Raw genomic sequence first — 24,236 nt, forward strand, 5'->3', positions numbered from 1 at the left:
TGTAGATCATGGTGTTGAAAGTCATGTTAAATCATTGTTCTGTTTCAAAATACGTGGAGTGGAATTTAGTCGTAACAGCTATTGATGGTTCTCTTGAAGAGTTCCAGGGGGGCTCCAGACCATGGGTTAGGTCATGGTTTTCAGCTCCCGTCTCCATGACCAGCTAACATGACCTCTGGCCTCAGCTTCAAGAGCTAGCTTGTGTGCCAACTGATTGTCAGGGGTTTAGTTTGAGGTGTCAGTTTGTCTCTTTGTAGGTAAAACATGTCATCCTGTAATACTGGTGATCCAGCGAGCAACTGGAAACCGCTAGATTATCGTGTAATAATAATTCCTACAGAAATATTGAAAATAGGTTAGCAAATACTTTCATTATACCTTTTAGAGGTTTGGCCAAAAAGTTCATTGGGTTTTTCCATAAGATGTTACAGAAAAACCTAAAGTAACCTCTTGACCAACCCAATATTATTTTTTAAATTTATTGTGAATACAGGGTGTTGGCCTTCCCAGGTGGCACTAGTGGTAAAGAGCCCAACTGAAAATGCAGGAGGCAAAGTGGATATGGGTTTGACCCCTGGGTCTGGAAGACCGCCTGGAGGAGGGCATGGCAACCCACTCCAGTAATCCTGCCTGGAGAATCCCAGGGACAGAGGAGCCTGGCGGGCCACAGTCCATGGGGTCCCACATAATTGGACACGATTGAAGCAACTTAGCACAAAGGCATAAATGGGGTGGTACTTTATTGTGCTGTTTCTGGTTATACCCTGCTTGAATTGTATCCTGTTCCACTGAATACTATTGCTCCTGTCTTCTATTTTCTAATTAGAGGACATCCATAATTTTGCCTATATACATAATACATACATGAATGTGTGCTAAGTCAGTTCAGTCGTGTCCGACTCTTTGCGACCCTATGGACTGTAGCCAACCAGGCTCCTCTGTCCATTGGATCCTCCAGGAAAGAATACTGGAGTGGGTTGCCATTTCCTTCTCCATGGGATCTTCCCAACCCAGGAATCGAACCTACGTTTCTTACTTCTCTTTCATTGGCATTGGCAGGCAGGTTTTCTACCACTAGCAACACCTGGGAAGCCCCATACATATGTACATATATACATATATATATTTTCCCCAAAGTAACAGCTTCTTCTCGACACATTGTATGTTGATAAAAGTTAACACCTATAGGAAGAGGAACATCTGGTCATCCATGCCCGAGTGCTGCCTGGTCGGCCATCCTAGACGAGTTTCTACAAGAAGGAAGACACAAGGAAGCTCCCACCCCTTCCTCTAACCTTCATTTCTTCCTTTTCTCTCCACAGGAACTTTTTACCCCTGAGTGCAAGTTTAAAGAATCTGTTTTTGAAAACTATTACGTAATCTACTCATCTATGCTGTACAGACAACAGGAATCTGGCAGAGCCTGGTTTTTGGGGTTGAATAAAGAAGGGCAAGTTATGAAAGGAAACAGAGTAAAGAAAACCAAACCAGCAGCTCATTTTCTACCCAAGCCATTGGAAGGTGAGTGTCATGTGTGCATTTTCCTGATCAGATGTATTACATGTTTATCTTCCACGTCCATGACTCTGCCATGGCCACAAGGGACCCTCATGGAAGGCTGGAAATGCCTCTTACCTTGCTCTGGACAGTGGTCCCACAGGTGTCTACTTATACTATGCATTTAAGATTTTATAATAGCCAGGACATGGAAGCAACCTAGATGTCTATCTGCAGACAAACGGATAAGAAAGCTGTGGTACATATACACAATGGAGTATCACTCAGCCATTAAGATTTGTATACGTTACTGTATATATGTGTATGTGTGTATATATGCATATGGTGGTTCATCCTAATGAAACATAAGGTATCTTCATAAAATATCAGCTTTCAAAACCCTAAAAGCAGGTTGGGCAGCTCTAATTCACTTGTGTTTCTGACGGCAGATTTTAAGTCAGCCTGTTTTCTCCAAGCACCAGTCAGTCTGGAAGTTCCTTTCCCAGGATTCCCCAGGATCCTTCTCTAACCAAACCACATGAACTATTGGAATCAGTGATGTCACCAGATAGTACTCAATTCCTTGGAGCCTCCTGGGATGTCAGTCCCAGTGACCCTCTTGCCATTCGGCACTTCTGCCTTAGAGGATATTAATTACAGATTTTCAGTGTTACATCTGAAAGTGAGGCATAAAAATATAAAGCGCCTCACACTTGCCTTCAGTTATTTAAGGGGGTCTGTGCACGACTGGCCGGAGAGAAAATCTAAACAATGAGCTCCAGAAGGTTCTGGCTTTGCCTATTGCTTTGTATGGCTTTGAAGTTGACATAGTGTGACCATGTTGCTTTTTAATCACTTGAGAGTTTGAATTTAATGACCTAAAGAGGTAGACTGGAGAAGATGAGTGGGAATGAGTGTCCATGTGTTGACAGCATGCAGTGGGAGGAAGGTCAGACTTTTTCTTGCTGAACAAAGAGAACTGGATTAAATGTTTGCCATTCTCACATACCTCCTGTGGCCTGTGTGTGTGTGTGCGTGGATATATCCCATTTAAACCTTCTCTCCTCGACAAAAATCCAGGCATACCCTCGTGCACAGTTTGGAGACACAAAACCGGAAAATGCAAAAGGAAGTCATACTTTCTGTTCCGGGGCTGGTTTTTACTGCTTTCAAACAGGAATTCCCTCTAGATGGGGTTACTCGACTTCCGGGAAAAGAAGACTGGGCCTCCAGCGGAGGCCTGTGCGTGAACCTAACCAGGTAACATCTCCTTTTCTGCCCTCTCCCCCGTCCCCATCCCTAGTTGCCATGTACCGAGAACCATCTTTGCATGACGTGGGAGAGACGGTCCCGAAGCCCGGGGTGACGCCGAGTAAAAGCACGAGCGCATCGGCCATCATGAACGGAGGCAAACCAGTCAACAAAAGTAAGACGACATAGCGAGGCCCTCTCAGGTGTTGCGACTGACTCGCCCCCGGGCGCCGTTGAGCCATTTATCCCGGCCAGACCCTCCCGCTCCCGCCGGGGGCCCAGGAGCCGCTGGGGGTAGGCTGCTCCCCGCTGGCCCGGACTCCTTGGTTGCAAGTGGATAAATCTCAACGCGTCGCGCCCCCCCACAAGGAGGAGACACCTGGACAACCAGCTCAACTCAGACCATGGAATGCCCTACCAGATATGGAATGCCTTTTTAATATCTTTTCTGTGACTGTGACACTTCATGTGAATGACCTCCTTCACGAGTCCACTCGACACCTTGCCTGCTGACAGCTACCCATATTCCTTTTTGAGTCCCGTTTCGGCGAAATCCATGTGTTTCAGTTCGATTTTTGTAGCACACAGATACTCTTGAGTAAATTTCTAGTTAGATGCTGTAAACCTGTGCTATTCTGGAGTTCTCTTCTTCCCGTTTATTTTTTCCAGGGCTGCTGGCTCTACTGTCTGTGACCTTTTGTAGGGATGGTGTTCCTCTCAATCTTAACTGTCGCGGTTGGCTTAGTTGGGAGAGCGATCAGGGAAGCGGAAAGCCTTCTAAACCTATTATGACAAATTGCATCTATAAAGATTAGGACTGTGGTCTCCGGCTCACACTACTGATGAAACACACATATACGCCCCGTCCAGTAGCAGATACCATGCTCCCGAGGCCCGCGCAGCCGGGCTGAGAAACGGGGTCAAACGCGGTCATGGGAAGCGCTCTATGATCTGGGTTTGACATCCCCCTTAGTTTCTTTGTGTGTGTGTGTGTGTGTGTGTTTTATACATATCACAAGCTTACTGGTAATGGTAACATTTGCCTTGCCCAGCGAGCAAGACCCACTGGTTTTTGAGAAAGTGGGTCAAAAGAACTCTGTAGGCCTTGTAGGCCTGATTAAGGTTCATTTTTCATCTATGAATCCTCATTATTTGGGAAAAAAAAAAAGGAAAAAAAATCAATGATTAACAACCTACAAGAATTGCGCTACCTAAATCCATTTCAGATAGAGAATCCTTCCTGTTTTTAATGAACCAAACTTAACACCATCCCCGATTTGGGCTGCGTTCCACTCATACTCGGCAGAGCATGGGCAAGGCGGCTGTTGTGTTCTTTCCTGCAGCAGCAATGCAAATGTTAGTTATAAATTAGACTTTAATATTTTTGGTGTTTAATGACAAGTTTTTAAACTGGACATATTAGGAAAAAAAAAAGTATTTTTTTTAGCTCAGCATGCTGAGTCAGGTACTGTGTATTTCACCGGTCCATACCTCTGACTCAGCTTCTAGGGTCCATGTGGCCCTATAGCTGAGTTAGAGGTGCCTTGCCATGATCTCAGAATGCAGTCTGTTGAATTATTCTAGATTAAAAATAAAGGCAAACCAACACGTTCAAATATCAGGTTTTCAGTCCATCCGATATATATATATTTTCTTGCTTTTGTTTGATTTTGCTTTCTTAACTTCCTTTGGGGTTTCCAGCTGCTGAATTCTGAGCTTAGAGAAGACAGTAACTGAGAAAGTCCAGGAATAGTTGGCTCCACAGTGAAGAAACCGTGCAAAATGCTCACCACTGGCTCTAAGGAGTTTCAAAATGTTTGATACTAAACTGTTTGGAAATATATTTGTTAACTCTGTGTATACCTAATAAATTTCAATGTTTCTCTCCTCTGAACAGTTAATTGAGACCAAACTGAACCTCATTTATAGAAAACTATATGTGGGATCCATGTACTGGCCTCTTGTTATTTTCCATGTGGAAGGATGACCCAGTCGCCATTTTCTCCCATCTGCACTGTATTTACTGGGAAATTATTTTGTCACTGCTTTCCTAAGTCTCCATGACAGCCTTTGCCCAGCCTTTAAAAATTTTGGCCTGCTTAGCTGATTAAAGATTTACTATCAATTTAACTGTTTATGCTTATTTCATTTTCATATTGAATTCCACTTTAATAAATAAAAAGTTAGCATAACATCTGAGTAGATTTATTGTCGATAATGCTAAAGTACAAATACAACAAAATGATTCTTTTGACCTCTCTTGATTTCTTATTATACCGTTTCAAAGCCTATTATTTTTAACAGGCTATGTTAAAATACATTAGATGAATTACATTAATCAATTTTTAGGGAAGACATATACTCCATAATATGTGACAAACTGTGAATAACAACTTGAAATTCCAGTTAGATGGACTGACCCTACCATGAGCATGTGTGCGCAGGTGCACACGCGCACACACACACACACACACATAAAAAAACCCCACCTGTATGTTTTTGGTAATCAGCCCTACTTGCTGGTTTCTTTTTCTCTCCTACAAGCTTGTTTATTGGTTAAAATTATGACAAGATTTATTTTTGTAAATGAATGAGATTTCAGTAAATGTGTACCTCTTTTGTTTTTTACATGAGTTATCTATAAGGGCATTTATCCCTATGAATGGATGTCAAAATACTTTCTTCTAATATATGTTTAGACGTACTGCAGAGGGGGTCCTTGTTATTTGTGATTTAGTTAGATCATTTCCTCTGTGTCTGGTCTGACCTGTTGCATGGAACGAGGACAGCACTGATGAACTGCATGTTGTAGGACCTGTGTTTCAAGAGCCATTGGTGTGTATTACTCAATCTACATACAAAGAGTTTGTCTGCATTGTACAGTTTCTGTGTTCAATATCATTTGTTGTATTCATAAATACAACACATTGAATAAAGTATTTATATGAAGGCATATTCCAAAACATCAAACAACTTTATGTAACAAAATGGCATTGCATCACCCACAGATATAGAGAAATGTCATGTAAATAAGTTTGGTAAACTCAATCTCCCCCTTTACCATGCCAAAGAAGATTTTAGCTCTTTGATGATACCTCTTTTGCTATTTTTCCAGGATAAGACTTCACCATTTTTCCCCCCTCAAAAACTAAGTTTGCTGTTTTAAGTGCAATCTGTTGCCATTGATGTTCTGTACAGTAAATCTGATGGAATTCATTTGTATTTGGAGACCACCATGTGATCTGTACCTACATGTACGTATGTTGATTTTATCAAGTCTTTCCAGTATCACATGCCTTTTGCATTCATGTCTAGTGTGGAAGGGTTATGTCTGCTGATCTGTTATGGTAGCTGTTGCTTCACTCATTCTTCAACAATGCTCTGGAATGTTTATTGTTTTAATATTTCAAGTGATATCATTTTATTTTCTTATGTTTGCTAAAATATTTTGCTACAACTTAACCTGAAAAAGTTATAGAAGAGAGGCAAATGGTCCAACCTATATAAAGAGTACAATGGAACTGAGCATCATTCCATTATAAATCTTGGAGAATTTAGAGGTTCTTGCTCCAAATGTTCCTTTGCTGTGAGTGTTTTGGGTTAAGGACTGGCTTCAAAAGTGCCATAATGAACCCACAAGACTCCTGCCATGGTCCATCTAATTATTTGCCTCTTGAAGTGCAAGAGGAGTTTCTTTATCACACCTGGCCAGTTGCTTAATGAATGCTTAAAGCACTAAAACAGTCAGCTGTTTTCAGGATGACCAATATCAGATTTGGCTCTTCTTTAAAAAACAAGAAAAAAATACTTCTCGACTTAAAAGTTAGACATGTACCACTTCATTTAAAGTTCTCTCCCTAATATTAGAGGGAGTATAAACATTTTAGGAGACTCTATCCAGGGGCAGCTGTTGAGCTAAACACAGGCATCTCAGACTCCAGATGTGAACTGTGTTACTCTGGAGTAAAATACACTTTTTAGAGTAGCTTTGTTAGCTTACAAAGTGGCCTGTTGACTAAACACTGAGTGGGGTTTCAAAAGCTTTGAGAGTGAGTCTGCAAACAAAGGTTGAATTATGTCTTGTTTTTGTTTTCTCTTGGTTTTCTCTATCATTTGGTCTAATCCCCATGTTGTGTTTGCATTTGAAGTGGTGGAGGCCATTTCTTCCAATGCATGGTGAGAATCCAGATTAGCTCAGAGTCCAGGGTGATTCTCTTAGGTCTCAGGATGTTTGTAGACTCTTATTCAAAAGTCCTTTATGGAGGAATTCCTCAGTGATGGTTTGCCAAGCAAACTGGGTTGGTGCTAACACCATTGGCAAACATGTATCCTCCCCAATTGACATATTTCCACCATAACTACCGACCAACTTGAATAAGCCAATGAAATTTCCCTCCAATTGTAATAAGTTTATTCTTGCCCTGCCATTTTTTTTTTTTTGGAAGAGGGAGTTTCTATCTAAGCAATGGAGTCAAAAGTCAAAGTACAAAATCACATCTAAGAAGGGTAGAAATTTATGTCTTTGTATGTAACTATGTTTATTTTTCTCCAACTTAAACATGTAAGTTAAATCACTTCTTCATAGATCTACTGATGTTTGCATTGCTAGAGACCCAAAATCATACATAAACACACACAAGAACTGTTACAGCAGATAGAAAGTGGTAAAACGAAAATATTTTTGTTTTAGAAGAAAAATATTCATTAGCGTGTAGGTACCATGTGACTTAATGCCGTAATTTCCTTTTGGTTCAATAATTCTGAGCTAAATGAACCCCAGAATAGAGCTGAAATATATTTTCAGCTTTGTCAAAAAATCTGGACCAATCACATTTTGAACTTTATAATACACTAATTTCTCCATATTTTAACTTTTTCTTAAAAAATCATGAATGCCAAGGACATTTTTGTTAAATGAAAATAGAAAAAGAACAGCACTTTTGTTGTAGGTGCTGTTAATGAAAAGGGTTAACAGATACAGAGAATGATAAGAAAAAGAAGACGGCTGAGGGTTATGTGATAAGAGAGGAAGCTAAGAGCAGTTTCAGTGGAGCAGAGTCTGGCAAGCTCCTGCTTGGGTACAAGCCAAATCCATCTCCCAATGTTTCTTATAGTCCAGGAGCTCAGAATGAATTTGTTTTTTCAGCTTTAAAATATTAAATGAAAACAAACAAGAATTTGTAACAGAGATGTATGTGACCCACAAAGTCTAAACTATTTACCATCTGGTCCTTTATAGAAACCAAAGTTCTGCAAGAAAGGAACCTGAAGGTCTTTTGTGCAAATTATGATGGCTGGATAAGGTAATGAAGTTCAGTGTCTGTGCAGCATCACATAAGGCATCAGAACCGCAACTGAACAAAAACAGCTTTGTCTGAGGGTTAAAGTGTTTAGATAGAGAAGAGGAAAGAGTATAATCTGTATTGTTTCTTCACAGCTTATTTCCCCCTCATTTACAAAAACTGATATATTGATTGATATACTTGAGACTAGAGATACAATCACATGGTTGCACTCCTTAATCTCAGGATAGAAATGACAATTTTATAAATCTCTTAAAGTACGAGAACACTATTAGTACTATCAAAATCAGCATCAGTTAAATTTTCTCTTAAATAATTTTCAATATTAAATTTTTCAGTAACTCAGCAGATGCATATTTTCCTTATTTTTGGTGATGTGACTTAGAAAAGTCCAAGCCACAACTCTAGAATATTTACATCATCAAGTAAAATTTCCAAGTAAAACTTTTCATCTTAATATGGAAATGATTTTGTTACATTATTCTAGGATTTTACAAGATAGAAATCACCTTTAGAAAAAAAAGTGGGGTTTTTATTAGCTCTAAATAATTAAAGGTTACCTAACTAATGTGTATAAGTAGATTTAACTGTAAATATGTAAGGGAAGTCTGAATTATTGTACATTTTCATAATTCAATGTGAATTTCATACAGAGCAGAATTTCACCATTAAGAAAATAAACATTTTGTTCTTATTATTGACTGAATACTTGTAATTTCTATTTCAGGCATTTCTAGATTTTTTTTTTAAAACCCTCTGAGCTTTTGAGACTTTTTATCTTAATATGATTTCTTGATTTATTTGCATGAGCCTACTTTTCCAATAAGTAATGTATCCTTACAAATAAGAATTTTTAAGGGAGGTGGATGTATATTTCAGACCCATCATACATCTAACTATATGCTGTCTTTTTAAAAGGCAAGTTACCATGGAGTAATTTAAATAGTAAAAAATCATAATTCTTATACATGTAACCCCGGCCCAATATTAAAAAATGTTCTAGAAATAGAAACCCCTGAATAAAAATTCATTTGGGGGAGTTAATCTTCTGTAGGTAAATATATACTGACACAGAATATAAGCAAGTTATGTCACTATTTATTTAAAATGTTGAATTGTACATTTTTCATAATATCTTCCTTCATTTTAAGAGAGTTTTTTTGTGTGAGTCTAAAGGGGGATAAGACAAATGACTTAATGGCTAAAATAACCAGGTATTTTTTTTTTCAAAAGCACTGATGATGTAGTTTCTGCCCCTTATCCTATGTATGTCTGGATACCTTATGTCCCCATGGAAATGATGAGTGATATGGAATCCTAGCAAAATATGATCAATGGATTTATGTGAGGCTGTATTTTTCCCTTAGACACGAATATGATCTTTCTTGTACAGGGTTGTACATTTCTAACAAGCATGTAATTCAATGTTTCTCAGCTCAGACACCCTTGACATGTGAAGTCAGGTCATTCTTTGCTGTTGGGGGGCTGTCCTGTTGCCCCAGAGGATGTTCATAGCATCCCTGTTGCCCACCCACTGGATATCCACCCCTAACATGCCCTCCACGCCACCCAGAGTGACCATCAAAATTACCTGTAAACATTACTGTCAAGCATTTTCTGGGTGGTAAAGTTTGCCCTTGTTGAGAACCACTGATGTAAATGAAGGTAGGAAAAGATTTTTCTGATGCTATTTACATCAGAATTTGCTTAACTCATTTTTAATGGGTACCCAGATTTCATTCAGGCATTCAGAAAGAGAAAAACATACAATAATCTGTTTGACCTGTCGTAGTGGTGATTATACGTGGTTTCCTCTGCATTTATACGTTCTGAGGGCCGAGAAGAAAGAAGAACCCGGTTCCCTGCCATGTAATCATTAAGGGTATTCCGTGCCGAGCCAGATTTCACAGGCATTTCCATTCCATCCATCCCAGCATTCACAATTTCCACAGCTACAGATTCCATTCCCTGCAGCAAAGTACACAGGGCAGTCATCATCATGATGGGAAGGCACCACGTTATAAAATACGTCATTCAAAACCGTAGCTGTTCATCAGCAAGACCATTTCATTCATCAGCAGCAGATTTCCTTATTCTATTGTGTAACCATCTTACCTCATTTAGCAGCTATGGGAAATCTAATTTTTCACACAATTAATGGCAGCTGCTTGATGCCACCCTGTGCGTAGTATCTAAGCGTGACCATCCTGTATCACTCCAGGTGGCTTCCAAGTCATAATTTCGTTTTCCTGTAGACAGCAAGTTATGTCTGACTTATGAATAAATATTGAAAACTACCAAGTCCCTTGACATAGAATGAGGTAAGCTATGGAATCGGAAGAGGAGCCTTGTTTCATAAGAGTGGACTGAAAGTGAAGGTCTAACTTAATGACATGGAAGCTTTCATCTTTTACCTGCCACTGGAGATAAGGAAAGCAGATATATATGTCCTTTTTCCCTGTAACTTATTCAAGGGGATGTATTTTATTGACATAACTGATTATCAGGATTCAATAACTCGAGAAAGCAATAGCTATTACACTGCTAAGTTTTTTCATCGCTCCCATCCCCTCAACACACACCCCATTCCTTGCAAATAACCAACACATCAACCAATGGTCTTTGGAAGAGGCAGCTGGGTCCTGTTTAAAGTAATATTCCATTGCCTACATCTGGCTCAAAGTAAAATGGTTGTCAAGACCATTGTTTTGTCTTTTCTGCGTAAATAGGGGAGAGGGGTTACTTTGTGGAAGTTTCCCAACAGCCATATAATTTGGCTTTATTCTTTTGCATTCCTCTGGATTTGGGAATCAATGCCCCTCGCCTTCTGTAGTGACTCTGGATGAACAGTAGGTCTTGATTTCAAGGATGCTCTCCTGCCCTGCCGCAGACGGCAGGGGCACAGTGAGAGTGGTCTCCACTGCCGACTATGACAAAGAACGATTAGGGTCGATGGATACGGCACCTGTGCAAATGAGCCCATCATGTTTGTCGCAGTCCCTGTCATCACAGTCGCAGAATTCTCCTGAAATGTACCATTCTTCAGCAGAACAAAGGCACTTTCCACAGTGGCAGGAGCCTGAAATCAGAAAGGGCGCTACTTGCCGTCATCACTTAACTAAAGGTTTCGGTAGAGGACAGAATATCATCAATGCAATGACAGCGGATGTCTAATAACCTATCAAAGGGAAAAGTTTATTGACTAGCCAGTCACTAGGAGAGGAGCCTGACTTACTGTAATTCATAAAGGTTATCCAGGAAAGGCTTCATTATGGATCTAGACAGTTGCAATTAGCCTTGAGCAAATGTTCCATGGCCCCGCCTGGTTGAAATGTCAATGAGGGCAGAATGTGGCTGATTCTTATGGATGGCCTTCCAAAAAGGTGTTCAAAAATAGATGTTCCTTTTTTCTTTTCTCTTTCTGAATTCAGTCGCGCCTTAAAGGTGCTTTGTTATTTTTTTTTTTTTTAGGAATTGAATAGCAAGTTCTATTAGGTGGGGCTGCATTTTATAATGAATAGAACTACTAAATTATTGTGCTTACAATTCTAGATTTTCGTTTACCTGATTTTCTTTAAATAGGGACAGTCCTGCATATTGGGTGGCTCTTTAAAGTGCCAAAAATACACAGAGAGTAACTTAATGCATATTTGACTTATCAGATCTCATTCTTAGAATTTCTTGCCATAATCACGGAAGGCTCTAATCTACTCAAAATGTTCATCTTTTGAGGGTTTTGGTCAAACTACCTTTTGCATTACTTACTCATTTCTCCTCTTTTTAATTAGTTATTTAATTAATGTTATTAATTAAAAACTTCCTCTTTGGTTATTAAGAACATTTTGGTTTGCCCAGAAATGATTTTATTAGTTACTTAAATATATTTAAAAGAAAAGAAAATGTATGAGTTAAATGGTGTCACAAAAGGAGTTTCTCTCAGTCTAAATGTTTTCACCTGATGGGCTATGAGATCCTCATGTGGCAAAATTTTGGCTACAACAAGAGTAAAGGCAACTTTAAAATTTAAAGGAAACACTTAAGAAGGACTTAACCTTCTTTTATTTCCTTGGATGGATTATTTTTTTCCAAATATGTTTTTCCTTTTACTAAAAGATGCTTATCACTAAATTGTTCTGGTCAAAAATCACCTTAAGAGATGGTGAAGTAGAAAAAAATATATTGGAAGATGAGCAGCAATCAAGTCATTAGTGCTTCTAGAAACACCGTGTTTGAAAAATGAATGAAGAAACTCAGTGAGTCAAATGGTTGAGAGAGGATTTCCAGATATCACAGATCCGGAAAGCGTCCGTGTAAACACAGCTCATACACTAAGCACTGTGTGCTACTTCATATCACGGAGATGGCTATCTGTGTTGTAGCTGCAAAAATCCCCAAGAGCCAAGCTAAAATTTCCACATTCCTTGTCATGCTCCTAAAGAAGAAGGTGAGGGACTAGTCAGAACTAGTTAGGAGTTGAGAGCCAGGTTTACATTTGTGAAGTCTTTGCTTAACCATAGCATCATTTAATATAGTCTTGTCTTACTTTCCTGAGGGTCTCGTTGATTTGCATTTCCTTGAGTAAATTCTAGACAACTTTCAGTTCTGATGAGTGACTGACAGGCTGGTGGTTGCTTAGAAACCAATGAGCAGGAACCTCCTGGCTCCAGTCTGTGAAGGATGCTGGCTTCTTCTTGGTCTCATTCAGAAAGGGTGTTACCTTATTTTAGAAATGTATTTGTCGTACTTTTAAAAACTTGCTTTCAAATTTCTAGACATGGAAGTGTTTACCATAAGCTCATTTAGTAAATGGTTAGCGATCTGAGTGCAAACAAAAAAGACTTGGGGCATTTCATTCACTTTTCATGGTAACTGCTTCAGAAAATACCATATTTCATTCTTTAATTCCATGATTATTGGAAGAATCTGGTTGTTTTTAGTTGTTTGTAAAATAGTTATCCCCTTTACATTCCAAAATTATTTCTACAAAGCAGAAGTAAATGACTTTCTATGTTGATGATATTCACAATTATGCCTAGGATATCTTTTTTGTCACAACTCATGAAAAGATCTCTCATTTCCTTTTTAAACTTACCCCCTAGCCCTGAAACTATTCTAATTACTGCTCTTGCTTCTGGAATGTTTAGCTTCAGGCTATAACAAAGTATTTTCCTAAAACTGGTTAAGCTCAGGTCAAGTTAATATGGTATCTTGGATGGACCGTTTGACAAGTAAACTCCAGTTCCAAAAGTCTACTAGACACTGAACTACTTCAAGTGAAAAATGGGGACTGATTTTTGTATGTGCGATGAAAAAGCTCTTCTCAGTTAGCGTTTTCCCCAGCTATGTTGTTCTTTCTATTTGTGCCTCTCCGAGGTAGGAACTTTTTCTGCTTGTAAAATTAGGACCAGCATAGCATGTAATACTAATAGTGTGACCGGTATTAGGACCTCCTAGAGCCACGCCTTTGTTGTAGAGTGCTCTGACTTGTTTTTATCGGTAGTCAGGGCTCAAACTGCATGTGCGTAGAAAAGGAAACACGTAGGCAAAGGATTCTCAGACAGACACAGACAAACACAGACCACAGGACTGCCAAGGGGGGCCAACTGTTCGGCTCCACTGGTCGGGCCCCACTCACACCCATGAGACCCAGTCCAGCTGAAGGGGGCTGCTGGCCCGTCTTGGCAGGATCTCTAGGGTAGTAAGTTCATGACCACATCACCTAACTCCTTCATTGTCTGTCTTAGTGTAAGCGCTCTTTAGAGCGCTCTGATCTCCCTTCTGTACTGCTTACTGGCTTCCATTCCTGAGCAATCAGACACCTTTTCTCATTTGTCTTCAGAGCATCCTTAGGATGTAAGAAGGGGAAAGAAATGAAATTCTTCTGCCTTCAAAGATGAGAAAATGGAAGTACATCAGGTAACCTAAGATTCCAATCTGATTCAGTCCACTCTTGCATCTATCTGTGATGTTTCTCCCAGGGGTGGGGGGAGGGGGACTTCCATGTTGTTTCAAAAATGATCTGTGCATCCTATAGATTCTGCCTGGACAGCCATTGAGTGAGGCAACTGGAACACAGAACAAAGGGTGGCTTTTGAACACGGTCTTTCACCCTTTCTCTTTTCCAGGCGTGAAGAACAGGCTGGGTTGGGCCAGGGATGAGGGATGGGTGGTGGGGGTACCGTGGACTTCATCTGGATGACAAGTATCAGCGTAAGAGTGTAAGGGGTCACTGAATGACACAATTAAGAACTGTCACGCAGCAGCATCTTTAAGGACATTAGAGGGCGTGACCTATATCGAGGTGGAAGTTACAAGGCCAAGAAGGTTATTGTGTGTTCTTGGATCCAGAGGAATAAATCCTCAAACGTCCTATGAATTGTATCATGCATCCGTCAAAGGTAGCTAAGCTTAGGGGAGACCTGGCCCTGCGTTCATCTCCGGTTATTTACAGAAACCCATCGTGTGTCAGGGCAAGGCACCTCTGTTCGCTGCCCCATTGACAGAGTCGGACTTTCTTTTTCATCCATCAAGCCTGACAAAATGCTGCAACCCGACATCCCAGCAGGCAGACTTCACTACTGTTCTAACTCCTCCATCTGTTATGAAGGTCACAACAATGTATCTTGTTTTAAATTTTTCTATGGAGTGATTTATTGTCTTGGCTATCAATTTGTAAAGAAATAAAATGCTATTTCTTCATCGTCTCCTGAGGTGGCGGCTTTACTCACAGCTCCAGGGGAGCCCATGTTGCGGGTTCGTTTTTCTGCTGGAAACACTCAGCTGGGTCTGGGCTGCTAAACTGCTGTGCCCTGGGGATCTCAGGACCATCTGCTCACACCTGCCCCATCACAGGAGAAAGAAAAGACTGATTTCCTTTGTGAAAGCCAGGGTGAGGGGTTTTCATGTACAAATTCGAGGGTAAAGTACATGGCAATATGGCAAGTCCATGAGATGTATCCAGAAATAGATGGCCCCTGTTTAAATAACTCAGAAGGGTGTGTCTCTTCTCAGCCATCATGTTGAAGACCCCTTAGTGTGTTTCATGATTCTTTTCTTGTGGTTCTTGGGGTGTGGGTTCCTCCATGCTGACAAGGATAACTTCTGCATCCCCACTGTTCACTGAAAGAATACAATTCCATGATCTCATGTGTAACACCTTTTTTGCTCTACAATTCAGCAAGGATTCTTCCAGAACAGGAAGAAACAAAGGAGTCCACAGCCAGCCACTGCCAACTAGGCATGCCAGCCTCAGCTCTAACACTGACCTCAAAACGATCATCCTTGAGGCTATAAGAGGTCCTGTTACTGATAACACTTTTACATTCCTTCCAAGTTTAGAACTTTCTACCCGCTGAAGGTAAACAAATAGTTGAGACAAATATGCTTTCAAATATTCATTGATACCTGGATAGATTTCCACCCACCCAAAGCAAACAATTTGAAAAGGTGTTAACTAGAGAGATTTTCTCATCCGTTTCATTTTAAGGAAATTCCTTTGGGCTAATGTTTAGTCAATCCATTTTTTATATATATTTTCTACATTTATGATGCTTAAAAAATGAGTCTCTCTCTTCAGAATGTAATGACTTTAATCAGAATATTTATTCTACTTCTGAGGACGCCTCCCTGGCTATTAGGCAATTCTCTTTCTTCACTGTGTCTTCTTCAGAAAGGTATTTACCTGCTAATCCTGCCCCCAGGGTAGGTGCCTGAGGGTAAATGCAGCTTCAGCTCCATGTTGGGAAGTGGGGATCATCTATTCTGAAAGGAGCCTAGTGAACTGAGAAGGCCCCAGGCATCTAGTTCCATGCAGAGCAGCTCTTGAACATTCAGTGAGAACACACACACTTCCAGAACTTTCTAGGTGTTTTCCAGCCACTCAGTGCTTAGTTGCTCCATTGTGTCTGACTGCGACCTCATGGACACACCAGGCTCCTCTGTCCATGGGATTCTCCAGGCATGAATACTGGAGTGGGTTGCCATGCCCTCCTCCAGGGGATCTTCTGAACTCAGGGATCGAACCCAGGTCTTGAGCATTGCAAGCAGATTCTTTACCGTCTGAGCCACCGAGGAAGCTTTGCTTCCTAGACAATAGTAAAGAGGAATGTGACAGCCTTTAGATGGTCCCATATGCACTGAGAGAGCAGGATTTTAAAGTCTCTTGGAAAATTTATACAAAAACATCAATATCAAGCTACTAAAATTCAGGACTTCCCTGGCAATCCAGTGCTTAGGGCTCCACACTTTCAAATACATGGGTTCAATTCCCGGCCGGGGAACTAAGATCTCACATGCCATGTGTAGCCAAAAACAATAAAAATTTAAAATAATCAATTTTAAAAAACTCACTTTGCAAAAAAAATCTGAAACTCAGTCTATTAATTAGTATTCTTTCTCAGAAAAAAAAAAAAGTGCCCTTTGGGGGTGGGGGAGGGGCACTGGGTGGGATTGTTTTTCTTGAATTTATTTGTGGTAAATGTTTGGGTTATTTGTTCCTATTCCATCAACTTGAGGACTGTAACCACTTTGAAGGCTTCATTTTATTTTATTTTTTTTGATATTAGGTTACACATGTCTAGTTGGCACTAGTGTTAAAGAACCCATCTGCCAATGCAGGAGACACAGGAGACGTGGGTTCGATCCCTGGGTCGGCAAGATCCCCTGGAGGGGGGCATGGCAACCCACTGTAGTATTCTTGCCCGGACAATCCCCTGGACAGAGGAGCCTGGCGGGCTACAGTCCATAGGTTCGCAAGGAGTCGGACACGACTGAAGCCACTTAGCACGCACATGTTTGTATCGCTAATTCATTTACGACTAAAGAAAGCAGCATGCAGGTAAATTTGAGACTTTCCTTCTGATAATACTTTCCATGACCGTTTGAATGGGAGAAATTCAAGCTCAAAGTCTGGTCGGAGCAGAGGACAGCGTGGTTTCCACTCAGCCCGGAGAAGCTGGTTGTACGGACCGTGCTGCTGTACGATACAAACCACACGGAACAGGGAACCCGTCCAAGCTCCAGCAGATACTCACCCTTCCCCGAGCACAATATGCCATCTGCCGATTCACACAGACTATTGCTGTGTTCCTCCGTCAGGTTACACTTCCGCGGATGCTGGCAGAGCGTCCCGAACCATCCTTTCTCGCAAACACAGCGACCGCAGGAACACGTCCCATGGCCTGCGAGGCAGGCACGGGGTGGGGCGAGAGGAGGAGACGGAACACAGGCGGTGAGTCACGCTCTTTAAAGGAGACATATGTAAACCAGGGAAATCTCGTTTCCTATGGAGCCAACACCCTCTCCTTAACCACAGTCGATCTGGCGTGTGAGCGTTTAAAAGAACTTCACAACTGAGTTCTAGCTGAACACAGCCCTCTTGAGTGCCGCATCAGAGAGGGTCTCCGGAGAGAAAGAAAGCTTGGAACAAATTAAAATGGAAGGTGACCGTCCTTTCTGGATACACAGTAGGGCTCGTTTGCATCGTTACCAGGATGGAGTCCTCACCTTGCGCACCCCGACACCCAGACTGATCCACTGCCTGCCACATTTCGTGATCCCTCTCTTAATTTCCAAATAAAAACCAAAGGTTTACTTCCATACAAATGGCATCCAGTATCATACGCCTCTCTCCCCCATGCCCCTCTGTTAGCTAATAACAACAGATGTAAGCGTAAGGAATGGTGACTCCCTATTGTTGAACAGAACTTAAAAACAGCACCAGGCTCATATTTTTCCCCCTTTTGTTTCTGTCACTGCTTCCTGGTTTGGAGATGTTTATCTCTGGTGTAGATGCAACATGATATCTGTGAGTTACACACTGGCATATACGTCGGTCAGGTTGCTGGCCACCAACACCCATGTGATTGCATCATCTTCCATGTTTGTTTCTCTTTTTTCCAATCAAGGCTCTATTCTTTTTACCTCTATGTTCATTATCTGATGGCCAGATCTCTCCTCTCCAGAGAAACAAACAAAACAGCTATTTGTTTGGCAAATTCTTCCTGATGATTATATACAGAGCATTTCGCTAGTACCAGAGAATGCAAAATCAAATGTGAAAATGCAAAAAAAAAATCAAATGAAAAATCATGGTGGTCCCTGCCCTACATTCCAGGGACATATCAAATCATCATCCAAACTGGTCAGGCCCTCTGATCTCTTGAGACCATTCTGTCTTGACCATTTGCTCTGGCAGGATCTTCAAGAGTAAACGTATTCCATCTGCCTCCTCCTACCCTCAGGTCTGCCCAAGGAGGGATTGGTGGCCAATATTTAATTGATTGCAATTCATTATTAAAACTTATAGAACCTAACTACCCATGAATGCAGGTGACAGCTCCCCACAACACATGACCATCTGGAAGTGAATCAAAAGCAACTTGTCCATATGCTAATTTATTTAACTGCATCTCATCATAGCCCATTGATTCAAGCATTATCACCATTTTATAGTCAAGAACCTAAGGCTTGGAGAGATTAAATAGTTCAGTTCAGTTCAGTTCAGTCGCTCAGTCGTGTCCAACTCTTTGCGACCCCATGGACTGCAGCATGACAGGCTTCCCTGTCTATCACCAACTCCTGGAGTTTACTCAGACTCATGTCCATTGAGTTGGTGATGCCATCCAGCCATCTCATCCTCTGTCGTCCCCTTTTCCTCCCACCTTCAATCTTCCCCAGCATCAGGGTCTTTTCAAATGAGTCAGCTTTTCGTATCAGGTGGCCAAACTATTGTAGTTTCAGCTTCAACATCAGTCCTTCCAATGAATACCCAGGACTGATCTCCTTTAGGATGGACTGGTTGAATCTCTTGAAGTCAAGGGACTCTCAAGAGTCTTCTCCATCACCACAGTTCAAAAGCATCAGTTCTTCAGTGCTCAGCTTTCTTCACAGTCCAACTGTCACATCCATACGTGATTAAATAATTTTGCCTAAATCACAAAACCATACAGGATGAGAACCTGACTCCAGTTTTCCTCATTTCCCACATGTCACAATGCCTATACCTTTCATTATGGAAAATAAGCCATGACTACTAGACTTCCCTGGTGATCCAGGGGTTAAGAATCCGCCTGCCAATGCAGGGGACACAGGTTTTATCCCTGATCCGGGAAGATTCAACGTGCACTTAAGGCTGAGCACCACAACTGCTAAGCCTGTGCTCCAGAGTCCTAGCTCAGCAACAAGAGAAGCCAGCACAGTGAGAAGCTGGTACAGTCCAACTCAAGAATAGCCCCAACTCATCACAACTAGAGAAAGCCTGAGCAGCAACAAAGACCCAGCACAGCCACTCAGGAAATAAATAGTTTTGAAAAAAGAGTGTAACTCCTAAAAAGCCAACAGACAGTGACTATCAGTTTGAGACATCTAGGAGGCTTTTCTTAATCCCTGTCATTTTAAATAGCTGCATAGTGTAAAGTATACATTTGACATTCGTGGGTACTTTCCTTTTAAAAAGTCTCTCCTAAGTTGGTTTTCACGACATTGAACTTGCCTTATCCTTTCAAAATTCCTCCTTTATTTATTCCTCTACTTATTGCCTGACTGGATCTATGGAGGAATTCCCTGACTGTCCAGCCTTAGTCATCTTCTTCCGTCTATCACCTCTCTCTTGAAAAATTCATCAAATCATAGGATTTTAGATAACCACAATGATCCAGCCCTTCAATCTCTCCTAAGTTCCCGCTTGTGATTCCATGCACTGTGTTCTACTAGCATCCAAAAGCTACCTGGAGACTGGTATACGTAATTTGCTTTCTAAAAGCTACTTTTCTGTGTAGCCCACCCCTTCAAGCAGCCCAGCTCTCCTTCTGGTCAACCGGTTCAAAATGTTTTGGATCATATTTCAGTCTCTCTCACTCTCCTCATCTAAGAAGTTGTCAGATTCTGTTGAAACAACCCCCGAAATCTGCACTCCTTTCACTATCAGAGGGCTTCCCAGGTGGCGCTTGTGGTAAAGAACCCGTCTGCCAATGCAGGCGACGTAAGAGACACAGGTTTGATCCCTGGGTCAGGAAGAGCCCCTGGAGGAGGGCAGGACAACCCACTCTGGTACTCTTGCCTGGAGAGTCCCCATGGACAGAGGAGCCTGGTGGACTATAGTCCCTAGGGGTGCAAAGAGATGGACAGGACAGAGCAACTTAGCAGGTACACGCATCACTATCAGAAACCTTTGAGAAACCTTCTATCATGTCTTTCTCCAGTGTTCTGGCTCCCAGCTTCCCATAAAACAACTCTACTCATGACATAGCTTTGAGATCTAGGACTCTGTGACTCCCTTATGCTAATGGGAAGAAGTTCACCCACTCTAACCTTCTGTGTCTTAGGCTCCTAAAACAGAGCCCCACCTGCTTCTCCAACCTTACTTCCTGTCCCCTCCATACACTTCCTGATCCACTCATCCTTCCCTATGTAGCTCTGGGGTTTTCCTGACTTCATGATTTTGCCAAGACAAGAATCTACTCTATACAACCAGATCCTGCTGAATTTTCAAAGCACAGGGGCAATGACTGCCTCTGGAAGATTTTTTCTAATACCCCCAAGTAAAATTCATCTTCTCCTCTGAATTTCTTCACCATCTTATTTTTCAACTCTCCGGTGTAACTTTGTTTCTTCCACCTTGCGATATGCAGTTATATATCAGATAAACCTGTTACCTGACAGAACTCTTTGACAGTAGGAATCACTTCTGATAAATCACTGTAGTCTTCAGAGTACCAAGTACTCTGCCTTATACACAAGGGATCCTCCAAAAACACTTGTAGAGTGAGGTTTTTTCCAACAAAATTGTCTTATCTTTTTCCCACAAATTCCAACTGACAATCATAAACTGAATCCAGAACATGTTTGCAGGTCATCTGTTTAATAACTGGTTGTTCAAAGTCAACAGACAGCTCTTAGATGGCTCTGTTTTATCTATGTCCTGTAGAGTGGAATAAAGTTAGCAGATCTGTGTAAGAGTTACATACTCAAGTAACAGTTATGCAACTGATTCCATCTTGACTTCCTCAATAAAACAAAAATCTACTTAAAGTGAAGTCTACTTTAGAAGTTCAAAACAAGTTATCCACCTTTAACATGTATGTATGTGAAAGTTGCTCAGTTGTGTCTGATTCTTTGTGACCCCATGGACTACAGCCCGCCAGGCTCCTCCATCCATGGGATTCTCCAGGCCAGAATACTGGAGTGGGTTGCCATTTCCTTCTCCAGGGGATCTTCCCAACCCAGGGATGGAACTCAGGTCTTTTGAATTGCAGCAGACTCTTTATGATATGAGCCACCAGGGAAGCACGTTTGGAGGTAGATAACGTGTGGTGAGAAGAAGGAGGAGGAGGAGGAGGACAAGAAAGAGCTTTTAGTACCAATCTCATCAAGCTATGGACTTTTGAAATGTTTCTGTTTTTTACTAACTCTGGGTTAGTCAGCATTACCACCATTTGACATAAATGGAATAATTTAATCTCTATGGCAAAGAAAGACACTCTGATTTTGATTTAGGATATCACTGAGAATGAATAAACAGCTCCTCACCGCAAGTAATGTAATATATCATTTACATGCAAAGAAATAGATCATTTCTCATTTATTAGCTTACTTATCACACCCTTCCATATAGTTAGGTTGGCATCTAGCCCAAACAATGGTCAAAATGCATTGGGATTTAAAAGTGAAAGTCGCTCAGTCCTGTCCAACTCTTTGTGATGTCATGAACTATACAGTCCATGGAATTCTCCAGGCCACAATACTGGAGTGGTTAGCCTTTTTCCTTCTCCAAAGGATCTTCCCCACCCAGAGGTCTCCCACATTGCAGGCGGATTCTTTACCAACTGAGCTACAAGGGAAGCCCTACAGTATTTAAACGTTTTGCCATTTACATGACTTCTCTTTACTTAAGAAAATGTTAAAGCTTTTAATGCTATCTTCTTTATAAACTAATAATTCAGTCACCCATTCAAAACCCTGTTTATTGTGCACCAGGTATTGTATCAGCTCCACTCTTAGGGGCTTTCAGTCTACTGGGAAGAAAACAAATAACAACATGGGAAGAAATACACTTGCGCTATGGAAGAATCACAGAGGGGGGTGGTACAGTTGGCAGAGACAGCATTATTAACTGGAGGAGTCAGCTCTCTGACACCCATGGGCTGAGGAGGAGCTAGACAGTCAATGTTCTGGAGAAACGAATGAAAATTCTCAGAATAAGAAAGAGCTGGCATGTTACAGGCAATGGGAGGGGGGGGAAGTCAGTGTATCTGAAGAATAATGAGGAAGAAAAAAATGGAAAAAAACCCAATATATTTGGAGAAATATTTAGGAATCAGAACATAGCAAATTATTCATCCTTGGTAAAGCATTTAGATTTTATTCTAAGAGGAAGGGGAAATCATAGACAGGTGTTATGCAAGAGAGTGATGTGTTATAATTTACAGTTTGCAAATACATTTTGGCAACTGGGTGGGAGAGATTCTGGTGTGTTGGGAAGCGGTGAGGATGGGGAAAGTGAGAGGGTGTCGCAGAGCCCAGGCAAAGGGTGATGCAGGCTTCAACAAGGCTAATGTCAATGCCGACAGGGAGAGGTAGCTGAGAACTCCTTTGATGGCGGTGCCTATGGCACTTGATGCTGGATTGTATGTGGCAGGTGAGGGAAAGAAAGGCCAGAGTTCTCTAACAATGCACCTAATAGACAATGGAACTGCAAGGGGGAGAGTTGAGAGCAGAACATCAGTTCCATTTTGAACCTTGTGTGTCTGAGAAACTCTTAAGACAACCAAGGAGAGGTCAATAAGCAGCTGACACAAACCTGACATTTGAGGACAGGTTGGCACTAGGGCTGTCCATGCTGGAGTTTCCCAAAGGAGATAGCATTTAAAGCTTTGGAAGTCACTTAGGAAGAAGTAAATCTTGAGAAAATCCGGTATTTATGGTAGGGTAGAAGGGAGAAGGCAATGGCAAGCCACTCCAGTACTCTTGCCTAGAAAATCCCATGTATGGAGGAGCCTGGTAGGCTGCAGTCCATGGGGTCGCTACGAGTCAGACATGACTGAGCGACTTCACTTTCACTTCTCACTTTCACACATTGGAGAAGGAAATGGCAACCCACTCCAGTGTTCTTGCCTGGAGAATCCCAGGGAGGGGAGAGCCTGGTGGGCTTCCATCTATGGGGTCACACAGAGTCGGACACGACTGAAGTGACTTAGCAGCAGCAGCAGCAGAAGGGAGAAGCCAGACAAGCAGGATTATCCAGGAAAGAAGGAGAAAAATACGATGATTATGTTGTCTTGTAAAATGACAAGGAGAATATTTCATAAAGGAGACACACTGAGTGGAATCGTACTGAAAGTCAGAGTTTTAAAAAAGATGAGAAAACCCACAAGAGTAGTTTCAGTCAACTTTTGCCAGATCCGCCCTATTCTGTTGACTCAGGCCAATGTGTGGAACACCCAGGGGTGGCAGAATAGGGAGAATGATCTATTCACACTCAGGGAGAACGGCAGCTCTGCTTGGGGGTAGAATTCACAGTGAGGTTCTCTGTGGTGTGTGCGTGCATGCTCAGTTGCTTAGTCATGTCTGACTCTTTGCAACCAACCCCATGGACTGCAGACCGCCAGGTTCCTCTGTTTATGGGATTTCCCAGGCAAGAATACTGTAGTGTGTGCCATTTCCTACTCCAGGGGATCTTCCGGACCCAGGGATCGAACCTGTATCTCCTGTATTGGCAGGTGGGTTCTTTAACCACTGAGGCACCAGGGAAGCCCTCTCTATGTAATAAGTGTGTAACTGATCATTCTAGAACCTGTAGGGAGAACCAACCTAATGAAACATTTGAAGTCGACTAAATCTGCCTTCACTTGGCTTCCCAAGTCTTCATGCAGGTGAGCAATTTTCCATTTGATTTTCATTTTCAAGGCCATGCGTCATCTCCTGGCATCTGGCAAACTCCCCACCCCACAACCGTGATTTTTCTTTCTCTTCTCTTCCCTTCCCCTACACCAAAATATTCACCAAGAATGCTCTGGATGGGTGTTGTCCAATGTAGTGATCACTAATCAGCATGACTATTTATTAAAGTTCAGTGAAATTTCTAATTCAGTTTCTCAGCCGCGCTAGTCACATTTCCAGTGTTTAACAGCCATAATGGCCAGTGGCTACTGTGTTGAAAAAGGCAGATATGGAACAGTCCCATTATCT

General features: G+C 41.6%; 2 protein-coding genes across 3 annotated transcripts in view; one reads left to right on the forward strand and one right to left on the reverse strand.

The window, feature by feature from the left end:
• Positions 1 to 4,820, forward strand: part of FGF14 (fibroblast growth factor 14) — a 170,661-nt gene extending 165,841 nt beyond the window's left edge. Inside the window, exons 4-5 of the mRNA XM_055426642.2 lie at positions 1,323 to 1,521; positions 2,801 to 4,820. Coding sequence (XP_055282617.1) covers positions 1,323 to 1,521; positions 2,801 to 2,937 — 336 coding nt within the window. The 3' untranslated portion in view covers positions 2,938 to 4,820. The remainder of the gene's footprint in view (positions 1 to 1,322; positions 1,522 to 2,800) is intronic.
• A 117-nt stretch (positions 4,821 to 4,937) lies between these two features.
• The window catches only part of ITGBL1 (integrin subunit beta like 1), a 229,524-nt gene continuing 210,225 nt past the window's right edge, over positions 4,938 to 24,236 (reverse strand). Inside the window, exons 9-11 of one of the 2 annotated variants that reach the window (XM_055426638.2) lie at positions 17,084 to 17,230; positions 11,017 to 11,130; positions 4,938 to 10,019 (exon numbers count right to left, since the gene is read on the reverse strand). In XM_055426638.2, the coding sequence (XP_055282613.1) occupies positions 9,928 to 10,019; positions 11,017 to 11,130; positions 17,084 to 17,230 (353 nt within the window). In that variant the 3' untranslated portion in view covers positions 4,938 to 9,927. The remainder of the gene's footprint in view (positions 10,020 to 11,016; positions 11,131 to 17,083; positions 17,231 to 24,236) is intronic. The other variant, XM_088842628.1, reaches the window with a different exon arrangement.

This window comes from Moschus berezovskii, chromosome 13, assembly GCF_049115385.1.
Source record: "Moschus berezovskii isolate FMDL1 chromosome 13, NW_MosBer_1.0, whole genome shotgun sequence".
NCBI lineage: Eukaryota > Metazoa > Chordata > Mammalia > Artiodactyla > Moschidae > Moschus > Moschus berezovskii.